The 21401-nt window shown below is 34.7% G+C and overlaps 1 protein-coding gene across 4 annotated transcripts in view; it reads right to left on the reverse strand.

Moving 5' to 3' along the window:
* Positions 1 to 21401, reverse strand: part of RANBP17 (RAN binding protein 17) — a 267383-nt gene that overhangs the window by 69186 nt on the left and 176796 nt on the right. For all 4 annotated transcript variants that reach the window (XM_072947248.1, XM_072947247.1, XM_072947249.1 and 1 more), the window contains 4 exons: positions 21236 to 21309; positions 20111 to 20191; positions 9858 to 9921; positions 9659 to 9767 (listed from right to left, as the gene is read on the reverse strand). In XM_072947248.1, coding sequence (XP_072803349.1) covers positions 9659 to 9767; positions 9858 to 9921; positions 20111 to 20191; positions 21236 to 21309 — 328 coding nt within the window. The remainder of the gene's footprint in view (positions 1 to 9658; positions 9768 to 9857; positions 9922 to 20110; positions 20192 to 21235; positions 21310 to 21401) is intronic.

The following is a 21401-nucleotide window of genomic DNA, read 5'->3' on the forward strand; positions in this document are numbered from 1 at the left end:
TTTTAGATATTTAGCTAATCATAATTTAGCTAATATTTGAGTCTCAGTTTTCTCATCTATAAAATAAGGATAAAAATACCTACTTTGAGTGTCGTATATATTAAATGTTATTACACAGCAAAAATAGTGTGTGCTTAATAAATAGTAGTGGTAGTACTAGGATTATAGCATTAGCACCTAGAACAGTGCCTGGCACATATTAGGGAAATAGTGTATTTGAATGAAAAATAGTTGCTCAATTAAAGGTAAATTTTAAAAATACCTTATTCTCTTAACATTTGGTATAGAAAAATGACTAAATCCTTAAATATATAAACATATACGCACATTATATTTAAACTATGTAACCTTACTCTAAGGTAAAGTATTTTCTGCCATCTATCAAAATTCATCAAATTGTGTATCTGAAATATGTGCAGTTTGCTGTACAGGAACCATACCACAATAAAGGTGTTAAAAAAGATAAAGTTTTTCTAAATATGGAATTAATGAGAATGGTGATAATGATCACTGCAGGCAGATAAGCGTGCTGGAAAGAGTAGATGCTTTCAGAGCTCTGTGCTTGAATCCTGGCTCTACCCCTGTTAGCTGTCTCATTTTGGATAAAGTCTCTTCACTCATCTGTAATTAAGAGACATAATATGTACTTCATAGTTAGCTGTGAAGACTGAATGACAAAACACCTGTAAGTCCCCTTGCTCAGTGTCTGGCACTTAATAAGCGACAGTCATTAACATTTTTGTTGTTTTGAGTTTAACGTAGACTTAAAAGGGGTGATTACGGTGATCAAATTAAGCGTGACCTCAAGGTTGCTACCCCAATGCCCTTCCTTTGGGAAGAAGGTAAGGATGGCTACTCAGAACAAAGACAAACTCAGGACTTGAACATTTAAACCCTTCAGTTAGTATAGTGAGCTACAAATCAAAAAACTTCCTGACTCCCATCTCTTTGCTCAAATTTTGAGGCAAATAGGGGTATCAGGAGCACAAGAGACAAGCCACCAAAATCTGCAGGGAGAAGTTAAGGAGCAAATACTAAAGAAAGTAATGCGAGCAGCAATACAAATTAAGTGTCACTTCCTCAGAAAGGCCTTCCCTGACCACTCTATCTAAAACAGTACCACAGAGTGTCTTCCCCAGCCCTTACCCACTTTCTAACCCCATAAACCACTTCACTTTTCTTATGGGGCTTCCTATGACTGGCTATTAATTTACATATTTATTCATTGTCTTCCTTACTAGAATGTAAGCTCCTTGGGGAAGCAACTTGGTCTGGTTTTTTAAAATTAATTAATTAATGCTTGTTTTTTGGGGGGAGATAATTGCATTTATTTATTTACTTATGTATTTAATGGAGGTACTGGGGAGTGAACCCAGGACCTTGTGCACGCTAAGCACACACTCTACCACTCAGCTATACCATACTCTCCTCCAAACTTGCTCTGTCTTGATCATGGCTGTATCCTCAGTGCCCAGAGGGTCAGGCGCTCAAGAAATATTTGTGTAGTGACTGAATAACAGCAGTTATATTTCCCAAGTGCCTATTATGTGTAGGCATTGAATCTGGTACTTAATTTACTAAATAACCACCTATGTTCTTACTGTGTTCAAAGCACTGTTGCAAGTCATTAATGGTCACAACAATCCTATGAAGTGGTATGATTTTCTCTGTTAACAGAGAGGCTGAAAGAGTTACACCATTTGTTCAATATCCTCTGGCTGGTAAATGCCAGTGAACCAGGGTCCCCAGGAAGGTATGTTTCACTCCCAACCTCACTGTCTTCCCCCATGTCTCTGATGGGGTGGAAGGTGTCAGAGGTGGGAACTTAAGTCAGGGTCAGAGAATCTTCATTTTGCAGGTGCATGAAGTTAGAAGAGGGTGAAGAACAGTTAGCTTGGTTCTGAGGAGAAAAGAATTCCTCAGCAAATCACTAGGGTTTAATGCAGGCAAATGAGGGACAAGGGTGCATTATTCCTACAGAAATGTTTGTTTCAGTTAGCACTGTTCCTCTTACTCAATGTGATAAGTTGTTATCTTCTAAGCTAGAAATCTGGTCGTTTTTGTTTATGTCATGCCAACAACTTTATACAACACCTATTAATGAATTTTGTCCTAATTTGCATTACTCACAGAGGTATCATTTACTGTTTCTGATATGGAAAGAGAAAACATGAGGTCACTCTGTTACAACTTCATATTCAAGTATGCAGTCATATATTTAATACGCCAAACGTATGTGTGATCATTTTATGAATAATAATTGAAGCTGCCAGTTTTTTTCTAAAGAGGTAAGGGCCCACACACCAGTATAATTTGAAGATGAAGTGTCCATTTATAGGCTAATATTTTCACTGGCAGCAGGAAAAGTAATATTAACATAACATCATAAGGTTTCAGTCACGCATAGATAAAAATAATAATTCTTCAGCTTTTAGGGAAAACCCAAAGCTAAATCCCCTCTACTGGATTTTCAAGGATCTGATTTAACAGAAAGTTACTCATTTTATGACTTTCAATTTTTTTCCTCAGGTAACTCACATTAAAATACAAATAAATAGTATTTACAAATACATGAATAAGTATATAATTAATATGTTGGCTTTCAGATATTTTATTTGGAGGACACTTCATTTTTTATTTTGTATAATTTGAAACCTAGGATGGTGGGAATGTATAATGGTGCAGCCAATATAATATGATGCAGCCACTGTGAAAAACAGTTAGGCAGTTACTCAAAAAGTTAAACACAGAGCTGCTATATGATCCAGCAATTTTATTCCTAGGCATATACTCAAAGAGAACTGAACACATATGTCCATACAAAAACTTAACACACGAATGTTCAGAGCAGCATTTAGATAACAGCAAAAAGGTGGAAACAACTCAGCTATTCGTCAACTAATGAATGGATAAACAAAATGTGGTATATCCAAACAATGGAATATTAGTCAGCCACAAAAAGAAAGTATTGATACATGCTAAAAAATGGATGAGCCTCAAAAGCATGCTATATGAAAGAAGCCAGACACAAAGGTTGTATTATATGATTCCATTCATACTAAATGTCTAGCATGGACAAATCCATAGAGACAGAAAGTAGATTAAAGGCTGCCAGGGGCTGGGGGTAGGGGTAATGAGGAACGACTAAGGTACAGGATTTCTTTCTAGGGTTGGAATATATTCTAGAATCAGATAAAGGTGATGATTGTACACCTTGTGAATATTCTAAATACCACTTAATTATACACTGTAACAGGATGAATTTTATGATATGTGAATCTCAAAAACAACCCCCAAAACCCAACAACAAAAATCTGGGTTTGCTTCCCACCCTTCCCCCCTTTAAATGTACTCAGAATAGTGAGTTTGTAATATTTACCATTAAATTTGTGGTAATGTTAAAATAGTACTAGGAAATTAATATAGTTGGTAACATCAAGTCTAATGCTACGGAGCTCTGTTCCAAACTAGGGAGAATTAAGAGTAGAGACAAACACAAACAAAGAGATATAGAAGCAGTGAGTGAAGAAAGTACAGCTGGTCCTCCATATCCACAAACTCCACATCCATGGATTCAACCTACCAGAGGTCACAAATATTCAGGAAAAAAATTCCAGAAAGTTCCAAAAAGCAAAACTTGAATCTGCCACAGGTGGCAACTGTTTGCACTGTATTAGGTATTATGAGCAATCTAGAGATGATTTAAAGTATATGGGAGGACGTGTGCAGGTTATTTGCAAACACTATGCCATTTTATATAAGGAACTTGAGCAAATGCAGATTTTGGTATCAGGGGAGTGGTCCTGGAACCTGGCCCCTATGGACACTGAGGGTCAACTGTAATCCATTTAAAACCGAGTACCAACAGGTAATCTCTTAAGAGCCAGTGACTTTTGCAGGTCTCGGCCTACATCACCTGCTGTTCCCCAGTACTTCATTAGGATAACATTACTAAAGTCCTATTAGAAAAAGTCTTGAGAAATGTGCAGCACTAGATTTATCTTGGGCTCAAATTCGGTTTTCACTTCAGTTTCCCTCTAAATTGACTACGAGTTCTAGCTGCCTTTGAAATGAGTTACAGCTTCAGGAAGGCAGGATGTTTCAGTGTCTGTCAGGAAGTGTCATCAGTTCTTGATTCCACAGGAAAATAAGAGCCCAAGTACTGAAGGCAGAGTAGCCGCATTAAGGGTACTGGATTTGCCTTATTTTGAGGTCCCAGTGTCAGCCAGTGCTCGTAACAGTGCGTTCAATAAATATTTGTCTTAATTAATATATACTGAGTACTTGTTTTGTGACAGGAATTCTTCTAGGTCCCTTCACACATCTTTATCTTATTTTACCCACATGGCAACACTTCAAAGTAGATATTTCCATTCAATAGATGAGAAAATTGAGGCTCCCTTTAGGTCCTCTCCCTAGGGAATCAGAATGTTTATTTTAGTTCCCAGAAGGAAAATACACTGCCTACTGCAGCCCATTATACTTTCTATCCAAGAAACCTACCCTAAAAGTTTCATCCCTGAAGCATCTCATTCCCTGGGGTGCTCTGGACTCTCTACCCTCAGAACCAGGTAAGTTATTAAAACTGGGTCTGGACTTAATGGGCTGCTTTCTGCCTACAGGGCCAGCTAATTAGTCTTAATTATCTCATTATAGATTCTAAGTATTTCCAGCTGCTTCTTTACCCCTTATTGCCCACTCCCCTCCCCCAAATGTCTATTTCCCAGATAGTCTCTGCCAAGTCGAGAACATGGGTTATATAGTGATGTATTCTTCCTATCTATCAGAATATTTGCTATTTCTGATGAAGCTTCTCACTTTCTAAATCCTCTTGGAATATTCACCTCTGTGTTCTTTTTTCCATGAGAAAGAATATGCTTTAGCCAATTATTAGACATAAGAACACATTCTTTCACTGACCACAGAACTATAATATACCTATATAGGGCAAATTATAAACATGAATCTTATCTGTTTATTTGATAGAAGCTTGGAAAATAATCCCTTCTCCCTTCTTCTCACTGCTCCCAAGTCTCAAATCAATCATTAAGTCCAAATAATTCAAATAAAAATGAGGAAGAAAAAGTTACATTTGCTAACTGATTTTGAGAATGTGAAAGGCGAAGTAATAGCTTAGCAAAAGTGAATGAGAATATGTGGTCAGAGGGCTACAAGTTACATGACTGACCTTGGGAAAGTCATTTAATCTCTCTGTACCTCACTTTTCTAACAGATAAACAATGCAATAATACTTATTTAATGTGGGCTGTTGTGAGGATCAAGTAGGAAGGTGTATATCGAAGTAGGTTATAAACTATAAATTGATAAACAAATATTAGTTATTATTAATAAAGAAAAGCAAAGTTACATTCCACAATGTATTTTCACTTCTATCTTTAGTAGTTATTTCTAGAATACTCTTTCCTTTTTATTCAAGTAATTTATTTGTTATTTAAAATTTCTCAAAGTTAAGCTAGAGATATTTTCAGGTGCCAATCACCTGTTATAAGCCACAAAGGTAAATGGATACTATGCTACCTTCATCTCTGAAGAAACAACTTTCTCTTAACGTCTATAAACACCGATGGAAATTCGTATTCCCATGATCATTAAAAAACATGACTAAAAATTAAATAAAATAAAAAAAAAGACTGCTTCTGAGAGTTGGAATATCTGAGGAAAGCACTGCTCACTCAGATCCCATCAACATGCTTCTCATTTGAGTAGCTCAAGATAAGGTACAATCATAAAATGTTCAAGGAAAATCAACTGTGACACTGAGCAATTCTAAATTTGCGGTTGGTAAAAAACTTCCTTTGCAAGTAATAATATTTAGTTCTCCATAAAACAAAAAGATTTGTTGTAGCTCTTTCCCACACTTCCCCTCTCCAATATTTGTCAACTGAATTCACCTCCATTCAAATTAAACAAAATAAAAGGTTTTTATTTATTCAAGTATTTTACACTGAACAGCTCCCTGGAGGTTCTCCATTTACTGGCTTGGGTAATATTATCTTTCCTTTAGTTTATTAGATTGACAAAGTTAATTTAAAAATAACCTTGGGAACTTTAAGTGATTCTTGAAAGGGCTAACATGAATGCACATACGGTCAGTCACCTATCTTTTTCTGTATGTATGCTATCTCATGAAGGGATTTTTTTTGTATTTATTTTTATAATTTCTTAGAATACAAAAAAATGTTGTCAACATGAAACATCGCATCATTCTGATGATGAAATGCTTTCAGTGCTGTTCTTTATACAAGTGAACATTTCATCTAGTTTAGCCAAGGAGCAATTTGATAAAGTGGTACAACTGTTTATTGCCAAAAACTCCCCATTTTAATCTGAAATACAACCTGAGGCATATAGCACCTAATTAAATTCATGCAAAGTACAAATTATTGAATAGAAACCAAAAAGCATTCCAAAGTAAATACCAATTAATGTGACACTCAATTTCTTCACTCTAATGTGCGTGGTTTATAGACAAAACATTCAAATTCTTTTGTAGGATTCAATTAGAATATGCTTTATATTTCAATCCAAGAATCACATCCAAATGCTTTGCAAGCAGTTTGGTTAGGTATTTTTTTCTATTTGAGTCTTACCAAAAAAAAAAAAAAAAACCCAAAAAAAGTCACTGATTTAAAAAGTTCCTCCTCAAATTTTTCTTCGTTTAATTTGAGAGGAATTCTTATTACCTAATATTTCTTCATTTAATACATGGATCTGTGCTTCTTTTGACAACAGCACTCTTTTTCCCTTGTTTCCATGACAGTGAACACACAACAGAAAACTAGAAAGCCACAAATATAGGAATTCTAACAGCAACATTCCAGTCAATCTAGTTTGTGAGACAAGACTTCAAATAATAAACCTGTGTTCAGCAAGACTCAACAAATGATTGTCTATGAAGTAATAACTTGAGCAGAGAGCCACAAGTGACTAACGGAGCACGAGAGTGGCCAAGTGTAGCTAATCACTTGTGAAAGTAATCAGCCACTTGATTTGTTTTGCCTTGGAGAGCCCCATGATCAAAGCTACTCCCAGAGAGAACCTGGCAGGCAGAGCTGATTTCAGAAGCCACGATTATGGCATCTTGGTTATAGTATACCTGTGTGTCACTCATTCACCAAATACTAACTGAGCACCTACAATGGAGAGATACTGAGATTGGTGCTAGAAAACAAGAGAAAGGCAAAGTCTATACCCTAAAGGAGTTCAACATATTTTGGGAAGAAAATCAACTCTGGTTCTTAACCAAGGGAAGAAAGCTCTGGTAATATATACCACAAATCATCACTTGATGCTTATAATATGCTTAATTATTTTAAAAAGTGGGAAACACTAATAAAAACGTTTCTTTCCAAACAATGTATAAGTTCCACTTATCAGTATAGGTGCTATTTTTAATTTTATCTATTCCCAGATTCAATTTATTTATATTGAACATTTTCCATGTACCGGGCCCTTCCACATAGCCTTTGTCTGTTTTTCCCAAGGTATCTAAAAACTGCTTTCAATGTAACAAATATTTACCTGTAAAAAAGAAAAACTTGAACTAAAAAATACCAGTTTATGCTTTATATTGTCTTGGGTTAAATATTTCAAAGGAATCTAATCTTGCAAAACCTAATAAAAACCCATTATTTAAATTATATATTTTTACTTCAGTTTCTCACAGCTCACATTTACATTAATACTAAATAAAAGTAGTCTTCAAAAAGGCAGTGCACAATGCAGGATCTTTCTGGGCAACATCATGACTATCAATTATCAATGCAATACTAAGTGTAGTAGTGCTGTGAATACCGACGGTGCTACCCTGCTGTTTAAGCCACCAGATTTATGAGGGGTTCTTTTGTCTCTGATGACCATATGAAAAAGGATCTTAACTCATTCCATTTCCAGGTCCTGAGAACGTGTGTGAAATAAACCTACCTCTAGGAAATCTCCTCCGGCTAGTTCTCTTTAACTTTGGTCTCCCTCTTTCTTTCACTCTGTCCTGACAGCCATTAAAAGGACATTTTTAAGGTTTAGGAAATAGTTAGACAAGGGTTTTCATAATCTCCTTTAATGCCTGGACAACCAGGAAAGCAAGAGGGCAAGCTTCTTGAGGTCCGGGGCTGTAAGCCTGAGTCTTTTCCTCGCCGTCAGAGCTCGGCACAGTGTGCTCTCTAAATGATTATGAAGGATGATGACAAAAAGTCTGGGCAGCTCTTCTCTCCAAGGCAGCAGCCGAGAGGTAATTCAGGCCAGTGTGCAGTATGCAAAGCTGTCACTCAGATCTCCCACTTGCCTAAGGTAGCAGATGATTGGGTTTTGCATGCCTGGTTTACACTCTTCAAATATTTATAGACAGTTCTCTTTGCCTCAAGCCCTAGTTGTCACTTAGCCAAGTTATACATACATGGTTCTTTTAATCTTTCCTTAGAAATCAGTCCCTCTAAGCTCCTTAATCATTCTAGTTGCATTTCTCTCAACTTTTGGCTGTTCGTCTTTCTGGTAATTTATTCTGTTGAAATGCATGAAAATAATACAGACTTGGAGCAGAGAAAGGTTTAGTCATCTTTCCATTTTAAGGGTCAATGCCTTTCATGTGCAAAATACAATTATTTATCCATTTTCCTTATATATGATCATGTTTAAAAAAATCACATTTAAGTTGATGGATCAATCAATACATTGCAAGAGAAAGGAAGAAAAAAGTATTATTAGTATTATATTCTCTAAGGATGATATCATCATTGATTAAATGGTCTCATGTGTCTATAAACTGATTAATTTAACCTGCAGTATTCGAACATGGGGAAAAATGGGAATCCAGAACAAGACGGTCAACACAGAGAACTTAAATGCCCATCCTAAGATAACTACCTACCTGTGGATACTTCTGACTAACTTTAGCTTTTCAATGAAACAAATTAAAAAACAAGTTAAATTTTCCCATTATAAAAGTAATACAATTAAGAAAATTTCAAATAATCACAAATGAGGACAAGTTCCCAATAGTGCACTACCCAATGACAGCATTGAACATTTCTGAAGAATCTCACTTAAGCCTTTTTTTGGATGTACTGTTTCCTCCCCCCGCCCATGGGCATGCTCATAATCATCTGCACAGCTTAACATCTTACTTTTTTACTTAATATAACATAAAATTTCATGTGTTACATTGTCTCCAAATCATGATTTTTAATGACTACAGACTATTTCATCAAGTAAGTGGATGTGCCATAATTTTACAGTTCCCTATTGTCGGGCACTTGCATCGTTTCCATTTTTTTCTCTAGATTAAATGTCATTACAAAGAAAATCTTTGGGTATAAAGCTTTTCTGTATTTAAGATTATTCTTCAATTCATAACAGTAAAATTAATGAATAAAAGGATATCTAGAAAATAAATTGTGACAAAGAATTAATGCAAGTACTATTTGAAGTGAGAAAAAAAAACACTTTAAATACAGGTACATCTTTTGGCTCTGAGTGGTAACAAGTGAATGCTCAAATCTTAGAAAGTTGTAGAAACTGCACAGCTGTCAAAAATGGCAAATTCCAGTAAGTTAAATGTGGTACTCACTAATATGATACTTCTTGGTTCATGCTAAGTATACTGTTGACCCCCTATTAATCAAGCTTAAATTCTTAACCTTACCTAGATCTACCATCAGAAGACGAGTGAGGGCTGTGTAGAAGGTGGTTCGGCACCTGAAGTCACTGACACTGTAACTGTCACTGATGCCAAGAAAGGGGAAGTGTTCACTCTAATGAAAGCAAAAGAGCATCCAAAGTTACTAATGTTACCTAAACTACTCAGAAAACTCTAGTCATTAATTAAAGGAAACTAGACTCACCGTATGATTTTTTAGCATGAATTTCACAGCATCTATCTTCACAAGTTTTTTTAAAAGGATATAGGTAATAGAAGTTAAGGAATCTGAGGAAATGTAATTGTCTTATCAATAAGTAATAGATCACAAAATAACCTGAGCTATAATGGCATCAATTTCTCTTTATGAAGAATAAATATTGTTTCTAGAGAGTATTATTCCTATAGAAATGCCTTCCATTCTGTTAAAAAATGATAATCCATTATTAACCAGTGCAATTACTTTTCCTTTCTTATACATATTCTAGTTATGGAAAGGAAGAATGAATTTTATAATTAAGACAAAATTTTTTTTTTCTTACTATTAAAGCCTTGATAGTGGGAAATTAAAATTGACCCTTTTTAAATTTTGGGTATAACTTGAGAACTTCTTTTCACTTCATATTATTTCATAAAAAATAATTATGAAAGACCCATCATAGACTATTAAGAAAGAGAAAATTATTCAATTCTAAGAAACATGAGCTGAGTTAGCAGAGATCTAAGCAAATCCTGCTTAAGATGAAGAAGATAGAAATGTAATTAGGAGGATGTAGAAGACTGCGCATCAAGTGCTGAAGGGCAGGCTTAAAGGACCTAGTATTTCTCAAGGACCTACTAGGTGCAAGGCATTTTATATTTGTTAACTCACCTAATCTTCACAATTATATTGTTACATATTACTTATTATGCCTAATCTGTAGATAGGAAAACTCAGAGAAATTGAGTTACTTGCCCAAGATTACGCAGCTGTGGACTGCGAGTGCTGAGATTTGATTTGAGGTTTGACTACAAAGGCCATGTTCTTTCTCCTGTATCATATCACCTGAACAGTTCAACTCAGAATAAGAATAAAGTTGAAAAATCGTGAACAAGATCACAAGGCCTAGACAATTTCTGTTTCATGCTGTCATCAAAGAAGAGCTGAAGTGAGTTCTTAGAACATCTATTCAGTATAGAAACACCCTCCACTCTTACTTGGGGTTAACCCTAGTCGTGTTTCCTGCTCTAGCTGGGGCACCTCTTGGGTATTCTCCACATACTTACACCTTTCTTCAGGCCATAATAACCGTATGGGGCTCCATTCATGCCCCAGTGAATACACTGGCTCGTTTCCTTCACACCATCTTCAAGTGCAGAACTCTGTATATTGCCTCTGTACAGTGGCACTGACACGCCTAATTCTAAAGTTTAGTCACTCAGGTGTGGGTGTAAAAGAGAAGAAAATATACTGAACACAAGTCAGGAAACGTGGGCTTTCAGCCAGACTACACCGCCACTCAGTCAGTGGGGTGAGTCTGACTGCTGCACTCAGCCACTCTGAGCCTTGCTTTCCCTCTCTAACAAATGAGGTTGTCAGGTTGTAAGGATTTTTGTGAGGATCAGATGTAACCATCTTTGCCAATTATGAATCAGGGAGGAAGACACACAGAAGCAGAGAATTAACAGTTATGGAATGTAAACTTTCCAGAAGATAAGCGACTAGTATGATTCAGATTCAAGCCCCTCTAGCTCTAAAGCAACCACTGCAGTTGTATATTAAACAACTGTGTATTTGGCTTACCTCGACACTAGATGGCAAAGTGTCTAAGGGCAGGGGCCACAGCTATGTGTCTTCCTCAGTGGGTGCTCAGTGTACTGCGTGTGTCTGGTAGGCTGAAGGGCAGTAAGATCAGGGTAATAGGTAGCAAGTCTTCCCCTGTTTACAAAGATGCAGATTTGATGATTGCTCCCAGTGTAAATCACTGAGCAGAAGAACTGCCACTCAAACTTCACTCAGTTAAACAGGGGTAGGGATCAATAAGCTAAGAAATATCTTAAGTAATTACCAAATACAATTCTCTTTGAATTGCAAAGCTAAAAGTGACAGGGTCTATGGGTAGTAAGAATGCTGCCATTAATAGGAATCTTCCTGTCAGTGCTGCTAATAAAGAGCAAGTCATGTTTTGACAATAGAATATTTATGGTAGCAATAAACAGAACATTCACAGGAAGAATCTCATCTGCCAAAGACACATTTTCTGCAGAACTGCATCTGCGCACTTTGTACCAAGGCCAGCCACACTGCCTTTTAATTACATTCTAAAGAAAACAATGATTAAGAATGAATTTTTACTTTTTTCAATAAAAGAAAAAATGAAAGTTCATCTGAATATTTATATTCCCTTATATGAATTCTATTCAAAGCTAGCTATGGCCCTTAAGAGGATCTTTAATGTTTTTTTTAAAAAGGTAGATGGATATACCATTTATATAATCTATATGTATTTATACTTTCATTTTCTTCTTCTCTAATAGACTAGGGCTCTTGTAAGTTGCACCATTTTAGTTGGGTGTAATCCTAGGTTAGATTTCAGAGGCCTGCTGACAACAGTTCGTAACAGTACACATGGTAATGGTGGTTAACAGTAACAGCAACAGTAGCAGAAGTCTCAAATAGTGAGTAATTTAGTAAAGGTCACACATGGAACATATAAATGGTAGAGTCAAGATTCAAATCCAAAGTTCAAAGGTCTGTGTGACTTGAAAGAAGCAGCTCTCTTCACTAGGTTATATCATATTCATTTGATATTTTTTAAAACTGAAGTACAATTACAATGTGCCAATTTCTGGTGTACAGCACAATATCCCAGTCATGCATATACATATGTATACTTGTTTTCATATTTTTTTTTCCATTACAGGTTATTACAAGATATTGAACATAGTTCCCTGTGCTATACAGAAGAAACTTTTTAAAAATGTATTTTTATATATTATATATAGTGGCTAACATATGTAAATTGCAAACTCCCAAATTTATCCCTTCCCACCCTCTTTCCCCAGTAACCATAAGATTGTTTACTATGTCTGCAAATCTGTTTCTGTTTTGTAGATGAGTTCATAGTGTCCTTCTTTTTTTAGATTCCACATGTAAGTGATATCATATAGTATTTTTCTTTCTCTTCCTGGCTTACTTCACTTAGAATGACAATCTCGAGGTCCATCCATGCTGCTGCAAATGGCATTATTTCATTCTTTTTATGACTGAGTAGTATTTCACTGTATACATTCATTTGATTTTAAAGAGGCCAAATGATTCTACAGAAATCACTAGCTTCTTGAGATACAACTGCAACTGGAACTAGGTCCCAGAAAGGACAGGTAAAATGTTCCTCTAGGAGGCATCAGTTCACTAGTGAGCCTCATCACACCCACGACTGAGCAAACTCCATAGCCTAACACTAACTCAAAAACAAAATTCTCAGAAAATTCCTGTCTGTATCCATGCGGCTATGAAAACACTGACAAAGGTGAAAACGACCTTGCTGATATGACAAATGGAGAAAGGTAAGAAAAAGTCAAAAGAATGGCATATCTTAGAGATGGCCAAAATTTTTGAAAATCTGTATCCTTTTAAGAGGAGATTAACCAAATTGAGAATGACCTGGTTTCTTAAGTTACAAGAGTACCATATACTTCAGTAGCTAACAGGCACAGAAATGCCAAGTATGACTTCAGTTCATGATATCAAGCCTTTACTGAGTACTACCAAATTTCACCAATCCTAAAACACAACTGTCTATAAAAATATTACCATTTTACATGCTACTAAGAAAGAAAAAGTGTTTAAAAATACCATCAATTACAAGACATTTTATTTACATAAGTGGTAAAATGTGAAAAAACTTGTTTTCGACTCAAAGAAGCAAAGTACTAGATGAATGATATTACTAAGCACAAGAGGGCAGATGATGGTACTGATCTCGGCAATTCTGCAAAACCCATAAATATTTACAAATATTACAGACAGAATTAGATCCTGATGATAGAAGAAAGTTCAGAGATAACAAAGTTAACCGTTAGAAATTACTGTAGGTAGAGGATAGGTACGTACTGTAATTAATGAAATATTAGTTTAGCTATTTCAAAAGTAGAATTATGCTCATGAACCCTACTATACCAAACAGGTATAACCCCAACGAAACATCTTAAGGGATACTAATAATCACTTACAAGGAATAAGAGATAAGGCTTAGTCACTCAACAGAAGGGGAAACAATATGTTGAAATGTCTGTTATGTGATGAACTTTTGAAACAATAGAGAAAGGAAACAAAAGAATCCAAATCTCTTATAATTTACAACATAATAGGAGAGAGAACTAGCCAACCCTGGGCTATATTATATTCACCCCTAGAAATATAGATAAGAATTAGGTGCTCAAGAACATTATGAAAAATAAATGATAGAAATGAAAATGAAGTATTTAACAGGACCTACTATGTGACTGGGTCAGTGGTAGTAGGTGTTTTATTATAGTTAGAAAATACAGATATATTTTATAAATATATTATCTTACTTAATCCTTACAAAACCCGAAGAGACGGATAATATTCCCTTTCTACAGATGAAGGAACTGAGCCTTGGAGAAATTAAATGACTTGTTCGTGTTCTTTCAGTTAACACAGTGGCTAAGGGTTATAACTATTTCAGGATGACTCTACTTTAGCAAGACCTGAAAATTTAAGAGACCTAATTGAGTTACAATGGGTCAAATGAGGAGAATAGCATATGTGGTGATTCAGTGAAAGATAATGAAGGGTGTCAAGGGGAAGGAAAAATAAATTTCCTTGGCCCAAGCATAAAGTACAAATTGTGGTTGAGTGGTGGATCAGGAAATAGTTATGGGAACTCAATAAGTCAAGTACCATTAAAGGACTCAAGTTTAAATCAATAATTTTACTTTGACCCAAGAAGAAAGTGGAAGTGATTCTAGGCTTTTGGGACGAGAAATGATCAGATCAAACAATACTCAAGGAAGGTAATCTTGTGAAGCAAGCATCTACAAAGAATGGAGTGAAGGGCTGCATCAGTGGGCTACAGAAGAGGAGTAGAGAAGAGTCTTATACGTCATTCTAGTATAAAAACAAATGCAGCAGATAACTTATGGGATGACTTTTCCAAGGATGACAAGAGATAGCAAACAAAGAAATAAATCAGCATTTCTCTTGATGAGAAATGTTAACAGAAGTATGCCTGGGGGACGTAGCTGAAACTAGTTTTATTTAACATTCTGAAAACCATCTGGAGATGGTGGTATTCACTGAAATAAAGCAATATATTTTAATACCGTTTCACAAAAGCAGAATTACTACTGGTTAGTACTAAATATCTCCTGTAAGAGACATACTCAATTTTACTTTCATCCTTCACTCGTATTTCATTCTAGACCTTCGTTTTATCTCTCATCCTCTACTCTTTCCTGTTTTGTATCTTTGTGTGTGTGTGTGTGTGTGTGTGTGTTTTAATGGAGGTACTGAGGATTGAACCCAAGACCTTGTGCATGTTAAGCATGTGCTCTACAACTGAGCTATACCCACCCACCTTTTAGAGCTGTTTTTCTGTTTGTGTGTGTGTGTGTATTGTTTTTTTTTTTTTTTTTAATTTTAGGGGGGAGAGGTAGTAAGGTTTATTTGTTTATTTATTTTTTAAATGGAGGTACTGGGGATTGAACCCAGGACCTCGTGTATGCTAAGCACACACTCTACCACTGAGCTACATCCTTCCCTCTACTCTTTTCTGACCCCCCCCACCTTGTTCAGGATTCACACTTCAGTGCTGGGAAGATCAGTGACAGGGTGAGGATGTCTGGTTTGCACATTACTCGAATATTTAATGGTTTATGTATAAACCATAACTAAATGACCCTGAATAAAAAGAGCTCCCTCAAAGCCCCCGTATCAAAATGCCACATTATTTTTATTTTTATTTTTTTTACATTTTTTATTGATTCATAATCATTTTACAGTGTTGTGTCAAATTCCAGTGTTCCACATTATTTTTAATGTGTAGATTTCCAGAAAATTAGTATGTGAGTTACATTTTTAAAAAGAAAAAGAAATTATATTAATAAAACAATGGATTTTGAGCTCTCAGGAGAAATGTAAGAAAGGAAGTATGGAATCAGGATCAATTCTGTTAGGATTTAAAATCTGTGAGGGCAGGCTCTGTATCTCATTTGTCCTTTGCCCTGTGTTTAGCAAACATTTAGCTAATATTTGCTGAACTGAAAGAGGCCAGTAAGATAAAGTAAATCATTCAGGTAAGTATGGAACTAAATTTAAAAATCACTATTTTATTCTTACTCAATATTAAATCTAAGGCTGGAGCTCTGGGTGTTGTACTTAAACAAACAAGCTAAAAAAGACAAATGAAGCTGGAAGAAAGGTTTGGGGCTGCAAAAAAATCTTGTTGACAAGTAGCATGACCAGAAAACAGAGTCTTCAGCTTACAAAATGGAAACAGTTGAAATAAACAAATAGATAAATAGTTTTATGATGCATGTGAATAGGACTTACATTCACCAAATACTGGTGTACAGGAACTAAGGGAGATAGTCTCAAAGTCTTAGAAAGTTAATCTGAGGCCAAATGAAAGGAATTCTTTCTTTAGCAGATAGCTTCACGGGTGTCCAGACTACGCACTGGCCCAGGGTCCCGTGCTTAGAAGGGCCTGTGCTTAGTTCAATGCTCTGCTGCCAAGGTCTTGAGATTCTTAATCATTTATGAACAAGGCACCCCAAATTTTCATTTTGTACTGGGACCTGTGATTATGTATGTGGTCTTGCAGTAACATGAAAAAATTATTCATCCTAAGAATTGTTGAGGTTAACAGTATCAACGGGGTAAAATGAGTTTGGACAAATTAATGAATTAATGTAGAATTCTTTAATGAGAGTCTGCTTTTGAAAAGCTAAAGATATTTTGGGTTTTCTCAAACCTTTCAGGATGATGTAATGAGGGCAGCTACCAACAGAGGGCCTAACAGAGAATGAAATTGCCTTTCTCATTATTGTCTATCTGAAATCCAGAGACATGGAACTGCTATAAATTTGAGTAAACAATGAATTGCCGTAGAAATACTGGACAATTATTTTTCAAAGCAGGAAAAATTTAAAACAATGATTAATAAACAGAATTTTGGGTGAAATGTGACACTTCTCTCCCTTTTTCTCAGCATTTAAAATAAGTAAGTTTATTGGATTGCTCTGTATGACCCAGTTTTGTCTCTCTCCAGTTTTCCTGGCAGCTTCCTTGTTCTAATCACTTGAACAATCTTACCCCTTTCCCAGTTAGACAGAAATCAGAATTTACGACTAGAAAACATTTCAGAGCACGAAGAAGATCCCCAAGAACTAAACCTGACTGTGGAGGGCTGCCCCAGGACAGTCATTTCAACCCTGCGCATCTTAGAAAAGCTACTTAGAATCTGGAATTCTTGAAATTTACTCTTGGAAAATTAAAGAGTACATTAAAAAGTAACCAGATATGCTTGCTAAATGTATCATACAGGCCCCATGTAATGAATCTGATGGGAAAACAAACTTTCTCTCAAAAAGGCCACTGGATTTCAAAGTTACAATAATCTTACACCAAAATTTACCAACAAAAACCTTGGGGTAAATGCAACAGGGCTCTCCAGTTAAAATCAGGGGACTTAATGTAACAGTAGCCTCCTCATACACATTATTATTTAGAAAAGCAGACTATTTCTAAAAATGTCAAGGCTGCCTTTTCCAAGTGAAGATAAATGCCCCTGGAGAAGAGTCTGTGGGAAAATACCTGACTTTTCTGTTTAGAACATTCAGTTCTATTTTCTAATTAGCTTAAGGCAGAAGTCCTCAAAGTATGGTCCTTGAGCCACCATCATCACCTGAGACTTGCTGAAAATGCAAATTCTCAGGTCTCAGTCTAACACCTCCTAAAACATGAACTCTGGGGGTGAGGGGGTCCAGTAGTTTGTAGTTTAACAAGAACCCCAGTGATTCTGATAATCACTGAAGTCTGAGACTACTGTCTTAGGCAGGTAAATACAAGGCTGTTTAGCACCTAAAAATGAGGATCTTTTGTGATTTCAATTTCCAAACAAGCAGTCAGATACAAGAACACCAAAGTTCAGAGACTGGCTTGGAGGACCATAAACACTGAGAAAGATTCACTCAGAAGATGACAAAAATAGAAAAAAACAACACAATAAGTATTTGAAGACATGTATTATAAAATAAGAAACATTTAAAACCTTTATAGTAAGACAACATGCTTTTCATTTGTTGCCAGTACTTTAAATAGAAATGTCTTGAATATTAATATATAAACATTAATATATCCACTAATAGAGGCCAATTGGTGATGATTTTTATCTTTCATAACTGTTTCTATCGCTGAAGAGTGCCATCTTGTTTTTAACACAGAAATAATGTATTGCTTTAAAATCAGGATTTGAAAACACATTACGATAAAGAAATCGATTAGAAACAACAAAACATGCATTAGGTAACCAGCAACTGCGCTGAAAAAGATACACCACTCACATATTCCATTATGTAAATGAATTCAAAGATATTTCATGACTGATCAGCTAGAAGGGACATAATGATTTATAATTCAAATAACTGAGCACTGAAATCAAATTGAGTTAATATATATTTCTAAATATGCAAACCTGAAATAATTGTTAAAAAATATAAATCAATGTACCCATGTTGAAATCATTCCTATCCTTTGGTATGAAATGCTATAGCTTTTAAACTTTTATCTAATAAGCTTTCTGAAAATATGGTTTTTTTATTAACTTCAAGAAGAAGTACTCAAAAGCAATAAGTAACTTGCAAAATAAAAGGTTATAATCTTAGGATTAAAGATATAAAAGATAAAAGGTGATAGGAAAGCATCTTAAGTAGCAGATACAAATAAATTAGGCATTATGCAAATTATACAAAAAAGAATACAAATCAAATTAATTGTATATCAGATTTCAATTTCAACCAAAAAAATAGGGTAAATCTAAACAATAGATATGTGCTATAAAATAACACAGGCTTCTTTCTAGATAATATGCTCTCGAAGTAATTCATTGTGAAAAGGCCAGAGTTTGCAATACTAGGAAGTACTTATAAACCACTTCATATGTTAGAAATAGAGTATTTCAGCATTATTATTAAAAAAATACAGGTTGAGTTTTTTTTTTTAATAAGAAAAAATACGTATCTTAAAAAGCCAAAATGACCACTGGAATTGGGTTGTACATCACTTTCCAGTAAAAAGGAAAAACAGCCTGGACAGGTGTAATTTATCATTTTTCTGATTTAATATCAAAGAAATATATTAAAATAATAAAAAGAATCCTGAAATCCTCAAAATTTGTAGTGATAAATAGCCCTCCCTGTCTTTATTGCATTATACCTACTAACAGAAATATTGCATGGTGGATTTTGCCAGACAAGGACGATTATTTTCCAATAAAAAGTTGCATATTAAATTCCAGCACAAAAGTGGGTGTCTAATACTTTGGAAATCTTTTATGGCTTGCCAAAGAACGCAATTTTAAACTTAACTAATACAAACATATTCCTGGAGTGAACCTACATTAAAGATTTCCATCCAATGCCACCCAATTTCAGAATGTTGTCCTCATATTAAAACATCAGCTAATCTTAGCAGTTAACTAAACGAACACTGATTTTTCACAACTCCTATGTATTTGATAGATAACATATAAAAGATAATCTATATGCTTCTTTCTCATTGATCAAAATATAATAGTATCAATGATAATCTAATAAGAAAGGATGATTTTGGCTTTAGATTTTAAAAATCTGCTAAGTAGATACCTAAATATTTAATGCGTACTGGGAAATCTTATTTTAGAGTAAATAATATTTTGATTTGGTGGGGGAAATCAAAGTGGTCAGAAGGCTTATAATTTCCTTTCTGTTACTCTTTTGTGCCTCTTTACTAAGGAAAATAATATTCTTTTCAATTGAAGAACACTGAAGAAATACTGGCTCTAAGGAATTCAGTTTTTATAAAATAATATTCTTAAAACATTTTTACCTTCTTAAAACTAGTTACATGCTTTCTTTTGAAACAAGAACATCCTGACAGTTATGAAAAATCATGGACTAAAACATGTAGTTGCATACTTTCTCATCCATTTACAAACCTGGGTGAGTATAAACATAACTTGAGTTAGAAATCTATATGTCTATATAAATTCAATTGTGACACTGAATAAAATGCTTCATATTATGTAGCTAACATAAATCTTTCAAAAATATGTACTTATAGATAAGGCTAAATGAAAGGCTTTTTATTAAAAAAAACTCTTGAAAAATTGTAAATAAGGAAATTACCTGGCTAATAGAATGTACCTGTTAGGTTGTTTATGTACATTATCAGATATATAGTAAAAAGGATATCCAACAGATAGGTCATTTAGGAACTGAAGCGTCCTTGAAATTACAGGCTCACATCTTCCCCAGTATTTAAGGTTTGTAACACTAAACATAAAAAAAAAAATTTAATTATGATTAAAGTATTTGCTTGCAAAGGGAGAACAATGGAAGTACACATACATTCATGTAAGTTAGATGACCTAAATCACAAATATCTCACAAAGTGAAAAGTGGGTTTAAATTCCAATGGAACATTTTCTAGTCTATTCTTTTTAGACTGTATACAAAATTGTACACAATCAATGCACAATGAACATTGCTCTCCAAATGGTGTATTATTCTATAAATTTAGTTTTATAAATTAAAAAAGTTGCTAACTGTTTCACAAAGAAACATCAAGTTTGTATCCAAAACAAACCTATTAGGGAGTGAGAGCAGGAGTTACAAAGGAAGTCAAATAGAGGCTTATAGTTACTGCCAAGAAACCAACCATCAAACTTGTGGCTCCAAAACTCACCTCTTATGATGGTTGTTTATCTAACTTTCTTATCTGTAAGCAAGACAGTGCTATCTATCTGTTATACAGATCAAGTAGGATTTCAAGTGGAGGCATATAAGTTTAGGCAAAGTGTACAAAGTTATGTCTATGGCCTGAAAGTAGTTAATTCTGCTAAGAGTATAAGGGTAATTTAAGGACAGTTTCCACGGATTATGTCTCTGATAGCCATAGGTTTCTGCTGGAATCAATGAATGCCCGGCCTGAAGGCAATCAAATCTCTCTCAATCATTCTAATTTGCAATAATATCTTGAGTTGGTCTTTAAAACTGAGCATTTTCTTTCTAATTAAAAAAAAGCTGCCCAATTGAACTGAAGAGTCAAAGTCTGTAAAATTTTCAAAACCACATTTTGATATTGCATACTGCAGTTGAATGGATACCTTGACAAATAATTCTTTTTGGATGGTGAATTCTAAATATGTGAAATTAAGTTTCAAATAAGAACAATGCTACTATTCTAAGAATTAAAGCATAATTTAAAGTCTTTTATTAAAAATTAGTATTTATGAGGAGATTTAAACACAGTATAAAGATCTACTAGATTCAGAACAACAATAAAAGAAAAATCAAAGAACCAAAGCAGGAACTCACATTTTTGTCATGAATGTTTCTAGAACATGGTTATCATCTGTTATTCCTAAGACTTCTGACATACGGGCATATACCTGCATGAAAACATTTAATTGTTAAAAACTTTGTCTTTAACATGTATTTTCAAAAGACTATTCCAACTGAACAAATGTAAAGATTCAATGCA

Source organism: Vicugna pacos, chromosome 22 (genome assembly GCF_048564905.1).
Source record: "Vicugna pacos chromosome 22, VicPac4, whole genome shotgun sequence".
Lineage (NCBI taxonomy): Eukaryota > Metazoa > Chordata > Mammalia > Artiodactyla > Camelidae > Vicugna > Vicugna pacos.